The sequence below is a fragment of the Myotis nattereri genome (genome assembly GCF_964212035.1).
Source record: "Myotis nattereri genome assembly, chromosome: 3".
Lineage (NCBI taxonomy): Eukaryota > Metazoa > Chordata > Mammalia > Chiroptera > Vespertilionidae > Myotis > Myotis nattereri.
Window position 1 is genome coordinate 80615975 of NC_138077.1, and position 16318 is coordinate 80632292.

At 39.2% G+C, this 16318-nt stretch overlaps 1 protein-coding gene across 1 annotated transcript in view; it reads right to left on the reverse strand.

Annotated features, from left to right (window-relative positions):
- The window catches only part of ABI3BP (ABI family member 3 binding protein), a gene marked incomplete at its 5' end in the record, with an annotated part of 259565 nt that overhangs the window by 155374 nt on the left and 87873 nt on the right, over window positions 1-16318 (reverse strand). The window contains 2 exons of the mRNA XM_081086424.1: window positions 4723-4855; window positions 8301-8369. Coding sequence (XP_080942550.1) covers window positions 4723-4855; window positions 8301-8369 — 202 coding nt within the window. The remainder of the gene's footprint in view (window positions 1-4722; window positions 4856-8300; window positions 8370-16318) is intronic.

Sequence of the window (16318 nt, forward strand, 5' to 3'; positions counted from 1 at the left end):
GGCAAGTATCACATGATCTCACTTATGTGTGAAATCCAATGAAAAAATAAAATGACAAACAAAATAGAAACAGAGACATTGAAGCATGCAACAGACTTACATATTTCTGAGGGAAGGGGGGAAGCAGGAAGAGATTAATATAAGAACTTATATGCATATATGCATAACCCATGGACATAGACAATAGTGCAGTGAAGGCCTGGGGAGGGGGCTGGAGCTGGGTGGAGGAGGTCAATGGGAGAGAGGGGGTAAGGGGACATTTGTATATGTTCAGCAATAAATATAAATTTTTAAAAAAACAACACCATAGATTGGAAGATATAACAGGATCAACAGATTTTGTTTTCAGGTAGGGAACTCTAGAGCATGTTTGTAAGCCAAAGGCAGAGCACCAATGAACGGGAAGGGGCAAATGTAAAAGAGAAAGGATTACAGAATATGGAAGGGACTCAATGGTTACTGTAGAAAGCAAAAAACATATCCCTTTAAAAGAAGAGAAAGAGTGGTAAAGATAAATTTGGGCTGAAGAAAGAGTAAGCTGATGGTGGATACTCTAAATTTCCTCAGCATTGCAAAAGCCAGGATAGATTAGGGTAGGGAGAAAGCCAGGATGCTATTTCTATGATCTGGGGTAAGGTGAGGAGTGCCTGGATTGGAATCATTGGTGTGGAAATGGAGAAGTAAAAGACAAGATACTTACATGCATACTTCTCAAAGGCAAAACCAATATAACTTGGGGGCTCATTAGTTATGGATGAAAAAAATGAGTAAAGATTCAAATTAAGGTGAGTGGAAAAATTATGATACTTCAGAAAGTAATAAGACAAGTGAGGTAATATATCATGTTAAGTTTCAAGTAATGGTACAACATAAAAGTAAAAATGCTGACATTTCACTGCTTATTATTCAGCATCCATTTACTGAAGGTCTACTGTGTACCAGATGCTGGCTCCAGGAACTGGCGAGATAATGGTGATAAACTTACATATGATCTCTCTCCTCACAGGACTTAAAGTTTACGTGGCAAGACAAATGGATACCGAGGCATTGTGCTCATTCAGGTGAGAATCCACAAACATTGAAAATACCCACTTCTTAAAAACTTAGGGGGGAAAGGGAGAGTCAACAACCTGTTCTGAACCAGCTAACAAGGAGGCCCTCACTCTGCATTAAGAGTAAATAAATATAATATGAAAGTGTTAGAAAATGTGAAAATGATATCTAAACGAACCATAAAACTTTAATAAGTTGGCAAAGAAGCAAGAACTAAAGCAATCTTAAACGACTTAAATTGGAAACATGGGAAGGAAAAAATAAGTTATTAATGGCAAAATAAATTTTGGTTCAAAACATGTTTTACTCTTCATCTGGGCCAATTTGGAAAGCTTTCATTTGACCTCAGATTTATCAAGGGTAAGTGTAACGTTCTTCCTTTCAAAGTCCATTAAGAATAAAAACCATAAATTAAGCACATCTATTCTCCAATGTGAATTAAGAAAAGGGTCTAAGAACAGGGAGACCCATATGAACCCTATGCCCATCGGAATAGAAACATGTGACACAAAAGAGTGAATCAACATTTAATTAATGTTCTCAAGTTTAAACCAAACAAAATAAAACTAAAACAGGGGTTTTCTCACTGGAAACTTACCACACAGAGCTTTGACATAGGAAGTCCAAAAGCAAACTAAAAAGCAAAAACTTTTCCAATAAATTATTTGCATTTGTAGGATAAATGAGGCTATCCAACAAAACAATGTGAAAATTCTTGTGTGTGTGTGTGTGTGTGTGTGTGTGTGTTTAAATCAGGGACTCTACACAGGGGGCCAAATATTAGAGTTCAAGAGATTACAATAACAACAGTTGGTATTTCTGTAGCAAGCCAAGGGCATTCAGATTTCAGTGGTTTTGTAAGAAGATACTCCTGAAGGAAAACTTTGGCTATATTAACCTTCCAATTTTTGAGAAGCAATCATTCCCTATAGCTATTATTGCTTATTCTAACCTACTAGATTAGTCTAAATTCTAAAAACTTCTGCATGATCATCTGAGAGTGAATTTCTCCAAATCTGCTTACAATTACACTAATTTAGAGTTGTTCTGGTGGATTTATTTGGCTACTTATACTGAGTACAGTATTTCCAGAGCTTTTAAATAGGGACTACTATTTTTTTTAAATACCACAAAGACTAAAATGTCAGCTCTTTGTTAACCATACTGGGGAGAAAGGAGGCATGGTTAAATGAAATTCACAAATACTTCAAGTGCTTCTTTTTAGCCATTACTATTTAATTCTTCCCTTTTAGTGATGTCTTAACAATTTTCTATTTCTGTCCATAGCATCTTGACATGCTATTATTTAATTTTAATTTTTATTTGTTTATTTTTTATTTTCTTTATTGATTAAGGTATTACATATGTGTCCTTATCCCCCCTTTGCCCCCCCCCCCCCGTCTCATGCCCAATTTTTAAAGAAGCTTTACTCAAAATGGAATTCTTTATTTTTAATATTGTGATTTGACAGGCATGAGTCCATTTACCTGATGAAAAGAACAGAGCCAGGGTGTGAGTCAGGGGCTGGGGGTAGGTGCTTGGGCCTGTGAGCCAAATGCCTTGATTAAAATCCTAGTTCCACTAGGACAGTGGTCGGCAAACTCATTAGTCAACAGAGCCAAATATCAACAGTACAACGATTGAAATTTCTTTTGAGAGCCAATTTTTTAAACTTAAACTATATAGGTAGGTACATTGCTATTAACTTAATTAGGGTACTCCTAAGCTGGCCTTTGCTAAAAACGTCCTCAATCTGATTGAGGTACGTTCGCTGAGGTTGACCCCTTCCAACTCTCCCATCCACACTCGCCTTGTATACTTGTTTCATCTATCTCCTTTCCAAAAACTGACTTCTGCGCATGGGCCACGAAGTTTCAATCGCACTGTACGTGCGTGGTATTTTGTGGAAGAGCCACACTCAAGGGGCCAAAGAGCCACATGTGGCTCGCGAGCCACGGTTTGCCGACCACTGCACTAGGACACCTGCTCCTCTACCTTCTCCACATCCATTACCTGCTTGTGCTGTCAACACAAGAAGAACGTTACACTTACCATGACAACAGCTATCGATTAGATTAGATAAATTCTTTCATGAAAGGGTCAGTAAGGCCAGATGAGATTAAAGGAAAGGCTTGAGGACAGGGGAGGGAATCATATCCATATTATGCTGTATGAATTTACAGGTAACTGCACCTCAATGATTTATCAAGCAAGTTGAATAACTGCATTTTGCTACAAGTGTTCCAAATTTCTTCCCTTCCCTCTTTCCTTCCCTACTTTTGACTTTTTTTAAAAATAAGAGAATAAAAAATTATTTTAAAAAAGAAAGCAATTTATAAATGTTTATTTTCTTAGCATTATCACCGTGGACCAATCCACTAGAAACTGGAATTATCACAAGAAAGCATGTTCTTTTAAGAGTTCATTTTCCAAACAAAATAAGTATGGGTTTAGTAGTGGGTGAAATAAAAAATATTTCAGATTCTTTGTAACATCCCAAAATTATTTTTCAAAAAAAATTGGTTTTGGCAATATCGTCTACATGCCTTTTCCCAAAAATGTCTCCTTCAGAACTGTGGGATGGACATGTTTAGGGAAATTTAATTTTTTCTTAGTCTAGATTTCCTAATCAAAGTCATGTGAAAGGTACTTTTGAGGACTTATAAACATTTTAAAGGTCTTTCTTTTTAGTTCAATTTAGACAAATAAAAATAAGCACTACACAAATAGATACTTGGCCAAAAGGTACATGAAAAAGTGCTCAATACCTTAGTACACAAGAAATGCATATCAAGATGATAATGAAGAGAGAACTACACTAGAATAACTAAAATGAAAAATACTGACAACACAAAACATGGCGAGAATGGGGAGCAACTGGAACCCTTCCTATGTTGCTTATGGGAATGTAATGGAAAAGTTAGGAAAAAACAAACAAAGCAAAAAAATTAAATATACATCTTTCCTGGGAGCCAGCAACCTTTCCAACTTTTTTTTTCCTTTTTTTGTCAGTAGTGGAACAATCCACCCTTTTTACTTGCAAAAGGTGAACAGAAAGCTACTATATTCCTCTAGGACATTTACCTTTCCAACTTTTAACAGTCTTCCCTAACTGCCTTCAGCCTCATCCTCTGAGCCTTCGTTACACTTCTCACTGATACTCCCCATTTGCCATGTGGCTTATTCTCCCTTCTGGTTTATTCTTTGTTAAGAAAATAGACTGCCCAGTCAGCGTGGCTCGGTGGTTGAGCATCCACCTATGAACCAGGAGGTCACGGCTCAATTCCTGGTCAGGGCACATGCCCCGGTTGCGGATTCAATCCCCAGTGAGGAGCGTGCAGGAGGCAGCCAATCAATGATTCTCTCTTATCATTGATGTTTCTACCTCTTTCGTCCTCTTCCTTCCTCTCTGAAATCAATCAAAAAAGAAAAAGAAAAAGAAAAAAGAAAACATACTTGCATGTGTTTCTATTCAGGTAGGTGATAACTCCCTGAAGGGTAAGCCTTCGCATTCCCCTTACATCCAGAATGGGCTGGACAGCTAAGAGGTGACCTGTAAATGCTGATGCTCCCGATATTTACACATTCTTCTAAAGCATGCACAAATACTATTAAAAGCAGGCACTAATTTTCAGATGAAAAATAAAGTCTTCCATTATGATGAGTTACCTGTCATTGGGACAGTGACTCGGCAGTGTCCAGTCATGGTGTGGGTTAATGAGGAAACCCCAGGACAGGAAGACGGAGCTTGGTGTCAGAGTGCCAACCACCAGCTGGAGAGGCTTGCGAGAGCGTGTTTTGCCTGCGAAGGTGACATACAGGTTAATTCTGTAACACTTAGTGTATTTTCATGATCGGGGTAAATGCATGAAGATGACTTGGTAAGATGAAGAAAAGTGTGAAAGTATCAAATTCCTTTTATACAATGCACAAATATTACTAATTCTTTGACAATGAATTTAAGCATGAATCAAATGAAATATTCCTTTTGATATTTATGTGTGTGTATATGTGTATATATGTATATATTCATATATGTGTAATATATACATACAAACTATATCCAATTATATCTAGTTTTTATTTTCTTGGGAGTCAGGGATGAATATGGAGGTCTTGGCTGTTACCAGTAAAATAAAAACACACACATTTTCATATACATATACATATTATATTCACATATACATATATGTATGTATGTATATATACACACTCCATTTCTTTTACATACAAAATTAAAACATGCTGTTTTTCCCCTGGAACTGTGAATTAGTGTGAAATAACATCTGAGAAAAGAAAGCTTAGCATCTAGGTGTAGGTATAGTCTCTCTTTAAAACCTATTTTGTAGTGTAAAATCCCCATCATACCATTAAAATAAGAATATTTTTTACAGTGAGTATCTAAATGGAAAATGCAGATACACTTTTAACAATGCTGGGAGAGGAGGAATAACAGGAAGCACAGCTGTTCTGATGGGACTGAGTAGATTTGGGCAATGCTGATAAGCCACTGTAGATTCTTTTCAAGTATATAGAGGCCAGACATTTGCATTTCCAAAAATATGTGAAACTGCAAGAATGGAAACAGTGAAAAAGAGAAGGGAAGATCCTCAACCGTAGAATCCAACACTGTCTCATAAAACAGAGTGAATAAAATAAAAATCCAATAGCAGACCTAATAAAACTGCACAGAGCTAACATAAAACATATGTATTTGTATTCTCATTGGATTCCCCTTTCATTTCATGAGACTATGGGTGTTGTATTTGCTATAGGACAAACTTGTGTTATCTTAGTCTAGTGCAAGTGGGAACCAGTGGGTAGGAAGGTACTCATTGTATGAGCTTAGTGGAGCTTATCTTAACCAAAAGTCCTTGGAAATTGTGTCATACTGTTGCTTCTACTAGATTTAAGTTCTGAAAATTGTTATTCCAGTGAAAAAATCTTCTGAGCCCAGAAAATATATAACCTAATGATGACAAACTGCTTCATTGTAACATAGCTGAATTTTTACAAGATATTTGAAATAATTTTCAATGATAGTTATTGTTTACTTGGTTGCAAACATGCGTTTATACTTCTTTGTAGATTTTTCCAATCCACCCATCATAGTACCTTGTACGATTGTGATACAAAGAGTCCAAGTCTGGGCGCCAAGGTGGGCAGATTAAAATCTAAAATGAGGGTAGGGGGCACCAGTAGTTTTAAAAGGCCCTGAGGTGATCCTGGTGTGCCTTTTTCCACCCCTGTGTTGATATTCACTAATGTAATGTAATACTAATGTAATCTTATTTTACAGATAAATATAACTTTCAACCCACAGAACTTTCAAGGGTGGCCAAGGTCACACCAAAGGCAATTGTAATCTAATTTTCTTTTTACTGCATCATTGGTTTAGCTCACACCTTATGAATATGATGCCACTGAAAGACCACAGATACATTTTTCTTTCACAAGGGAACCTATGGCTTACATGACCCATCAAATAATTATTTCACTAAGTTTGATTTTAATATAAAATGATTAAATAATTAAAATGTATGTGGTAGATGCAAATATAAAATGAATGGAAGTGAATCCATTAGTCATGACATCATCCTCAAATGCAGATTACAAAAACAAAAATGATATCTGCTGCCTGAAAGGAAAGGTGGGGCATTATATCCTGAGCAAGATGAAGCAGTTTCCGGCCCTGGGATCACAAAGTTAAAAATGACTGCTAAGGCCAGTGTCATAGCATCTCCAAAACGAAGTGAAGTTATGAGGTGCTACTAAGGTGCAATCACCGTCTTGACTTTCCTTATATATTTTTGTATATGTGTATTATGATCATATTTGCATTAAGAAACAGTTCAATGAATATGAAGCCAGAATCCCATGGAACCAGACTCATGCTTCTTGACTTTATTGTTAAATATTTTGAAATAGAGTCTTGAAATACTGTGAGATTATTTATTTTGAGGAGTATGGAAAGCTGCCTGGACAACTATTGTTAACACGTTGTAAGCAGTGATTGAAATTTTCCTTGGACTTTGAGAAAATATAAAAGGTCAGGAAAAGGAATGTGTATTTTTCAAAATGCTTGACTATTTATTGCTTCTCTTAAAAGAAGTGGAAAACACCAGAAGGAGCGGGGAGAGGGGAGAGGATTGTGGCAACTGATTTCTGTGAACCAGGTTTGGCTGATTCATCTAGAAGACAAACACACAGCTGCCAGGGACCCCTTGCTGGTCATAGTTAAAGATCTGTATGTTCTCCCCACCCATTTCATACCTTAAAAAATATGTAACGAAAATAAAACAAAACAAAAAAGATCCTTTTTTGTGTGTGTGACATCCAGTGTACTATAAAAGATAAGTCTGATTAGGAAATAATTATTTTGAGAACAGTTCACATTGGAAGACAAGGTCAACTCTACCTACAGAGTTAGGAAGGTGTCGTATCAGGTGGTCAATCATATCGTAGCTATAATTGGTCCCTCATTATAGCAATGGCAACTCATTTGATCTGAGAAGACACTTAAGTAGTGAAACTGGGGTAATTTCAAGAAGGACTTTAATCTTTTGATCACATGGAAATAATTCTACTCATTTATTCATACGGCATCTATGTTCCCATTTTGAGACGTCCTATCCATGGGAAGATGGGTGTTGCATTGCTGTTTCATAAAAGGAGTTCTTCTATATGTGACTAAATAGAAGAGGTTTAGAAGGGAGAGGTCAGGAGTAAATAAAACCTAAGTTCCAGTCTATTAATCCAACACATATAAATTAATTATGCCTTTGAAATGTAAACAGTCTCCTTCAGCAAAGGTTAGACATCAAAATCTGCCTTCAAAATCTGAAAGGCCCAATGGCAAGCATGAGGTCACACATTTCAAAACAAAGACACTAAGAGGAACAACTCTCAGGGCACACTTGCTATGAGCCAGGCCTTGTCCGAGGTGTGGCATATCCACGAACTCATTTCATTCTCACGATGACCCTAATTGTGCAGCAGAAAGGAGGCACTGAGAGGTTCAATATTGGCCTAAAGCCCTGCAGTTCACATGTGGTGGTACTGGGATAGGATCCCGAGAAGTCTCCTCCTGCCTCTGCCACTAATCTATTGACCAGAGCCTGCTGCGCATGTTTCAACTTCTAAACTGCATTCTTAAGGCCTCCCCAAGGCACTGGGTCTCCATGGGTAGAAAAGAGACAAAAAGTCATGGTTTAGAGTTAATAAAAAACACAGTGAATTAAAAATACCTGAGCATGACTTCTTTTGACTTGGTGGAGGAGCAGGTCGCACGACAATCAGATATTTAGGCTCTGCATCTGGAAATAATAATAACTTTATTTATCAATAAAATTCTTTGAGAACGAGCAGCCTTTGCCACAGCACACCCATGTCCTGACTCAGTGCTCCCAACTTTAGTCATCGTAACCACAGTGGATGAGAGGACCCAGGAATTCAGAAACTTAATACTTCTTGCATAGTTCAATTTAATTCAGGTTTTAAAATGAAAATTAAATCCAGATTTTTAAGACCAAATGGACAGGGGTAGGGGATAGTTCTTAAAAGAATCTTACTAGACATGGATTTCATGTCACAGCTTCATCAATCCTTTCCCCTGTAGAGAGATTTTTCAAAAATCAGGTCAAATCGATTCTGTGATCCTCTTCCTCACAGAGGTTCATCCTGATGCTAAAACCAGAGATGGAAAATCCCACTTGCATAAAATATATGGTTGTGTCACCTGTTGTATGATCTGAAATGGCTCACTTTTGTGAAGATATTATTTTGTTGTTTTTAATCCTCACCTGAGGATATTTTTTTCCATTGATATTTTTAGAGAGAGAGTGGAAGGGAAAGAGGGAGAGAGAGAAAAACATTGATGAGAGAGAGACACATCAACACATCAATTGGTTCCCTCCCGTAAATGCCCCAATCAGGGCTAGGGATCAAACCTGAAATCCAGGTGCATTCCCTTGACTAGGAATCAAATGGTGACCCTTTAGCTCATGGGTTGAAACTCTAACCACTGAACAACACTGGTCAGGGCAACATATGAGTATTTATAATGACCTATTTTATCTTGTTATATAATTTCTCAGCCAGTCTCATATCTAACCAGTCATTTGTGTGAAAAATTTTAAAATAAGCTCACAATTTTAGGTTGCTATGATTTTCACCTAAAATATGCCAATGGGAAATAAATTAATAGAGAATCTGTTTTTAAAATAATTAGGTTTTAAATAAAATGTTTAAATAATTAGTATGTGCTAACTCAATCATGAGCTAATAATTTATCAAATGCTCTTTTTTAAATTGATGTTTCCAAGGTCCATAGTTGGTTTCAATATATGTAATAAAGCAAATACACTTGCGGCATACTAAATAGCATTTTATAAGAAGCTCTACTAGAATTACTAAGTGATGGGTATTATTTATAATAATACTAGTAGCCTTGCGCACGAATCCATGCGCCAGTAGGTCGCTGCCGCCCTCCTGTAGCTCTCTGCCCACTGCCCTGCCCTCCTCTAGCTTCCCCCCTCCTTGCCCCCCTCATAGCTTGCTGCCCTGCCCCCTCCTGTAGCTCTCCACAGCCCGCTTATACCTCGCTGGCCCACCCTCCTGCTGATCCGTGATCTGGTTTTGATGTGCTTCATCATTACGCCTCAGGGTGTAACAGCTAATTAGCATATTCCTCTCTTATTATATAGGATATTTCTTCAGTAACTTTGGATCCTGAAACTCATTCTACTCCAAGTTGCATTCAGACACTGTAATCAACAAGAGTTCCCCACCGCTTGCTCAGGCACATTGCACATCTTGGTGTTGTGTTCATTCTGGGTTCACAGAGGCCTTGTCTGCCCCGGCTTTACAGAACTGACCTCATTCTCAGCCAAAGGCAACCTGGAAATCCAACTGCCTTAAATGACTAGAGCCTTTGTTTTTTCCTGGACATCTCACTGCTCTATTTGCTCTAACTTGCTGGGTAATTACCACGGCATAAACCAAACCAGGGAAGTTCAGGATAAACAGAGCTCTGCCTGTTTATCATCTAGTTGCCTCATGAGCACAGCACAGATAAAGGAGCATTCATTGTGTTTCAGAGTCTCAAGTGTTTGGAAGCAAATCCTGTTTAGTGAAGCTTATGTTGGGAATGCGTTTAATCTAAATCAAGTTTCCTAGTAGAAACACATTAACCATTTCCTGATTTTATTTGGAATATAACGTGACATAGGTATTAAGAAACTACCATGTATTGAGTATTTTCTGTGTGCAGGATACAGTGGGGCCTTGACTTACGAGTGTCCCAATTAATGAGTTTTTCAAGATACGAGCCGTCTCTCGGCCGAATTTTTGCTTTGAGTTGCGAGCTAAAATTCAGGTTACGAGCCAGCTTCAGAGACCCCACTGCTAGTTGGCGCAGCGAACATCACAGTGAACGCCACAACATCAGCTCAGCATCACGTGTCTCACTCGTTCACTTTTTGATTTGACATACGAGTAATTTGAGTTATGAGCTCCATCACGGAACGAATTAAACTCGTAAGTCAAGGCCCCACTGTACTTGTTAAGCACTTTACATTCATGCCTTAATTACTCTTCATGGCAATCCTCCCAAGACATCTTATTATCACCCTAATATGTAGATAAGGTCACCGCAGCAGTCAGCTTGATGGCCACAAAACGTGGGCAGTCGCACAGAGTCCTGTGCCCAAAAGGGTGCCAAGCTTTGGTTTAATAACCCGCTGTCACCATATTGAAATTGTTAACATTTTTGTCTTTGACTTTGACTTTGTGTTTTGCAAGGGAAGTTTGATGGAAGGATGGAGCATGCGAGTGAGCAAAGACCGGAACAATATGCATGTCCTCCCATCCACATAGAGCATTCGAGATACCCCATTAGCCCAGCATGTCAAAGGATCCATGATTGTCTGGGAGTTCAGCAACACTCAAAGGTAGAACAAGGTGAGCATATTACCTCTATGACTGAGTAAGGGCCACAGTTCCCATTTGAACCAGAACTTGATTCAAAGCATAATGAAGGCAATAGCCTTTTAAGAAACACAAATGAGTAAGGAATCCAATTGTATTCTTCCTTACTCATGTTACGTCTTGTATTCACCAACTGCTTATGCTGGAAATGATGACGTAAAAGGAATAGTTAGAGCAACCCCTAGTTCCTTTTCTTTTTATTCTTCCACATTCATAGGCAAGTCAAAGGCAGAGTATTGGTAGTATGTGCACGTATCAAGAAACGAAATAAAAAGGTGAGTTAGTTTTGTACATTTCCACTACTCTGGTAAGAATGAAATACATGTATGAACTACCAACTGCAAATTGTGTAACGTCGGTGATACTGCTTTGGAGTTTAAAGCACTTTCATTTGCACTTAAAACTAGCATTGCCCAGTATAGCACTAAATGTTAAAATTCATGCTGATAATAAACAAACTTAATTTAATGACATTAAGGAGCAAATAAAATAACACCAGGACAAGCTGAGAGGGAAACTCTGAAAGAAAGGGAACAACTTTATATTTTAGTACCTTTAGTACCCCCCACCACCCTGCTTTTTGAACCAGGAACCCTTCATTTTTATTTTGCACTCGGCCCTGCAAATTATGTCGCTACCTTAATCTAGTCCTCAAAATGCCCTTTTACTAAAACTCTGGAATTTACTTCTAGAAAAAAAAGCTAAATCCCTATTTTTCTTAAATTGTCCTTAGTGAGACAAAGCCTCTTAGAGTTAGCCTTTTATTTCCTTCCTTGATACGCATTAACCCAACTATGCCTCAGTGGTTTTTAAGAAGACTTGGAGTACTAGAAAAATAACACGCATGATCCAAGACATACAAGCAATTTAAAAGTAATTTTTGTTATGATCCCAGTCATTTTGTATAAAGCAAAGGCGGTTACAGCCAATTACAAATTGGAACAGATGTTGGAATCTGGGTGCACATGTGGCCCTCTCTGCTCATTAAAAACTTTTAGTGTTCATGGATTTCAGCAGTGTTTGCATTTGAGTGGTAACAGATACGGAAAAATAAAACAAGTGAAAAAGAAGATTTCTATTTCTGATCTGAGCTATGAAATTCTTTGTGGGTTTGTAGCAACCTGGAAATATACACAACAGTAGCCTGATCAGAAATTCTGGTAAAACATGCCAAAATACATGACTCTTTCATTTAAAGCATGTGTTAACTAAAATGTCAATTTAAGAAAATCGTGTGGAATGCAGTTACCTTAACAAATGTTCCTTTCCTAATAGTTAAGCCTGTTGTAGACTATTTATATCTAATTTGCTTAATATTTTAAATGCCCTATGGTAGACTATAGAGGCAGTTTACTGTTTGGGGAAATCTACTATTGAAATCCTTTATAAGGTACTAGAGTTTTTATTATATAAATAATCCTCCCATAATTGCTGTGTTTGACAACTTCCAATTCTCTCATTTTTTAATAGAGGACATCTGCCTTGCAAGCCACCTGCTTTAGAATGCTGTCACAATGCCGTTTGTTTCTGCCACATACATTTCCACATGATAACCATAAAATAAGCCAGATGATCCTAAAGAAAATCAGGTAAGGGGCATGAAAAAAAACACACACCATATTTACTATGCCATCTTTTTTTTGCAATTTGGTTTCATGTCAAACTATGGCATAAGAGTGTGGACTCTGGAGCCTGGGTAATCCTGCTCAGCTACTTATCAGTACAAGGTGAAGTACTTCACACCTGTGCACCTTAGCTTTCTCATCTTCAAATTGGAAAAAATCATAGTACCAGTCTCAAGGGTTCCCAGGGACGAGTAGCCTACAGACCGCCTCGCACACAGGAAGTGCTCATGTAACTTTAGCCATCATGATGACGAGGATGATTTCTTGAAGCAGTTTTTGCCTTAAGAGGTCCCGGGGACATATTAGAAGTAAGGAAAATCTTCCCAACCTTTTGTTCACAGATTCCAAAATACAAAATTTCATAGAAAAGAAAATTATAGGCCATAGTGATAAAAATTCTGTCCTTGACCCATATTCTCTTCTTCCGAGCTCTTTCTCAACTAGGCCCTGACTGTTAGGATTCTGTGTTCATCTCTGCACTGTCCAGTTTTAGGGAGAATCCTGCTTAGATGGTTTAGCCAGAATTCCCCATCCTCCATACTTCATCACCAATGATACCTAATCAGGTTCTGATCCTTCACCATCCCTTCACCATCTCTTATCCTTCACCGTACCTCAGGAGGTATCTGATCAGCCTGGCTTGCCTTCAGCAATAATCTGTTAGGTCAGTTTAACCAGAATTCCTCTTACACGTGATGTTTCCCCTTAGTAATTTTTCATCCATTGACCTCTCCACAATGCTGTTTCCTGGTTAAAAATTTCCACTTTTCCTTGCTGTATTTAGAGTTGAGCCCAACCTCTCTCCTCCATTACAAGACCCCATTACAGTGGTCCCTATACTATCAAGGCAGTTCCCTTTGAATGAAGTCTCCCTTACCATCTGTAACAAGTGCCACTGGGTAATTTTTTTTTTCTTTAACAATATTCATAGATATCAATGCAAAATATCCTAGAAAATAGAGTGACAAGCACAACCTGGCAGTACATAGTACAGGAAAACATATGGCCAAGTCTAATTTATTCCAGAAATGTAACATAAGGAGGAAAAAGATATTTCCTATTTCTGCTGAAATACTGACAAATTTTATTACCATTTTTAACCAATTCTGAATAAAAGTTCAATGAAACATTCCTTAATATGATAAAATATATCTTAAAACCTCTGCAGTACCTTAATTAAATGTGCAGGATCCCACACACACACTTCTGTTGATAACTCACCTTGGCTTTACCAGAACATTCAATGCACATTTTTCTTTCCCTTTTGTTATCATACTAGAGGCCCGGTGCACATGTTGTGCGCTCAGGCGGGAAGGGGGTCCCCTCAGCCTAGCCTGTGCCCTCTCGCAGTCTGGGACCCCTCAGGGGATGACCACCTGCTGGCTTAGGCCCGCTCCCTGGGGGATTGGGCCTAAGATGGCAATCAGACATCCCTCCGGCAGCCAGGCAGCCCTCGGGAGATGTCCACTTGCCAGCGGGGAGCAGGCCTAAACTGCAGTCGGACATCCTTAGCGCTGCTGAGGAGGCAGGAGAGGCTCCCACTACCACCGCTGTACTGGCAGCCATCAGCCTGGCTTGTGGCTGAGCAGAGCTCCTCCCATGTGACAGTGCCCTGACCACCAGAGGGCAGCTCCTGCATTGAGCGTCTGCCCCCTGGTGGTCAGTGTGTGTCATAGTGACCAGTCATTCCCAGTCCTTCTGCTGTTAGGGTCAGCTTGCATATTACCCTTTTACTATATAGGATAGAGGCCTGGTGCACGGGTGGGGGCCGGCTGGTTTTCCCTGAAGGGTGTCCCGGATCAGGGTGGGGGTCCCGCTTGGGTGCCTGGCCAGCCTGGGTGAGGGGATGATGGCTGTTTGCAGCTGGTCACACCCCCTTCAGGGTGGGGGGTCCCCACTGGGGTGCCTGGCCAGTCTGGGTGAGGGGCTGAGGGCTGTTTTCAGGCTGGCGGGTGACTGAAGCTCCCAACCTCTCCTTTTTTTCTTTTTCTTTTTTTTTTTTATTCTGGGATTTATTTACCTTCTATGGCTGTCACTGGAGCTGAGAGCCGGCTTTAGCTCTGAGGCCCGGCTCCAGCTCTGAGGCCTCGGCTGCTGAAAGCAGGTATCTGGGGTATTTGGCTTCTATAATTGAAACACTGTTTCAGCTCCAGCTCTGACGGCTGAAAGCAGGTTTCTGGGGATTGTTTAGCTTCTATAATTGCAACATAGTTGCTTAGAGTGCAAGCTCAGAGCCCAGCAGCAGCAGGTGGGGAACCTTGGCTTCCTCCTTCACTGGAGGAAGCAAGCCTCCTGTTCACTTCAGCTGCCTGGCTGCCAGCTGCCATCTTGGTTGGCAGTTAATTTGCATATCTCACTGATTAGCCAATGGGAAGGGTAGTGAAGTTACAGTTAATTACCATGTTTGTCTATTATTAGATAGGATTTTTTTTAAATGTTACACTATGATTCTATTTTTGTAACCTGCTCCAGCTTTTCTTTGAGTGATGGGACAAGGATTAGGCAAACAAAGAATTATGTAACCAACTATATTATGTGTTCTTGTGCGCCAATGCCATAGGAATAGCTAAAATGAAGTAGAAGGTTGGGTGCATTCCTGGAACATTTACGCACAAGACCAGTCTTACCAGAAGAGTTAGTTAGAACAAACTTGCTCATAAAGGTCCCAGATATAAGTTCCTATGACCATTTCCCTCTTTGAGTTACTGCCTCACTTGACTGAATAGCTTGTCCTCTTCGGATCTCATTTTCCTTTGTTCTCAGAGAGGATCACAAAAGCAATCATTTGCAATTTAATGCGAATGGATTCATGTTAATCTCTACTCATGATCTATCTTATTTACATAAGAAAAGCATGTCCTTTACTAAATACATACTGGGCATCAAGCAACAAATGGGGAGACTTTTTGTCCCAGTGCCCTTCCTAATTCCTTTTCTCTGTCCCTAAAATCATTAAGGTGTGGAGAGCTACCTACTCCATAAGCTAAAGACAACTGGGTTGCAAATGTCTTGTCAGAGGCTAGAGTTTTCCTGACACCTTCCAATAAGGTCAAGAAAGTGACAGCTTCAAAAAAACACACACACAAAAATAAATAAAAACACACAACAAAACAAAAATACCATGAAAGTGACAGCTTGAAAACTGGCAAAAGAGGGCCAGTTATTTGGAAGAAACCCCAGTAAAACAGTGTCTCCAAAATGCTGCATCGCCAGTGTTCTTGCTGGCACAGAGAGTGAGATGGTGTGGAAAACAAGGCTACTGAGAACTCTGAGTCGAAAGGTAAAGCGGAAAAGTTAAACCCCAAGGTGAAGAATATTTAACAGTAAGTTCACTTTTCTTTGGCTTATTTTCCTTTCATGTTTTTTTTTTTTTAAGTAATAGATATCTTCCTCCCTCAAACCCCAAATCACATGCTAAACATATGAAAAACATCAGACAAAACAAAATTGAAGGACATTCTGTAAAATAACTAACCAGGACTCCTCCAGACTGCTAAGGTCATCAAAAACAAGGGAAGTCTGAGGAAGTGACAGTCTACAGAAGCCTAAGGAGATGTGACAATGTAAGGTGGTGTCCTGGGAGGGACCCGGGGTCAGAAAAAAGGACCTTAGGTAAAAAATGATGGAAGTCAAATGAAGGATGGCCTTTAGTT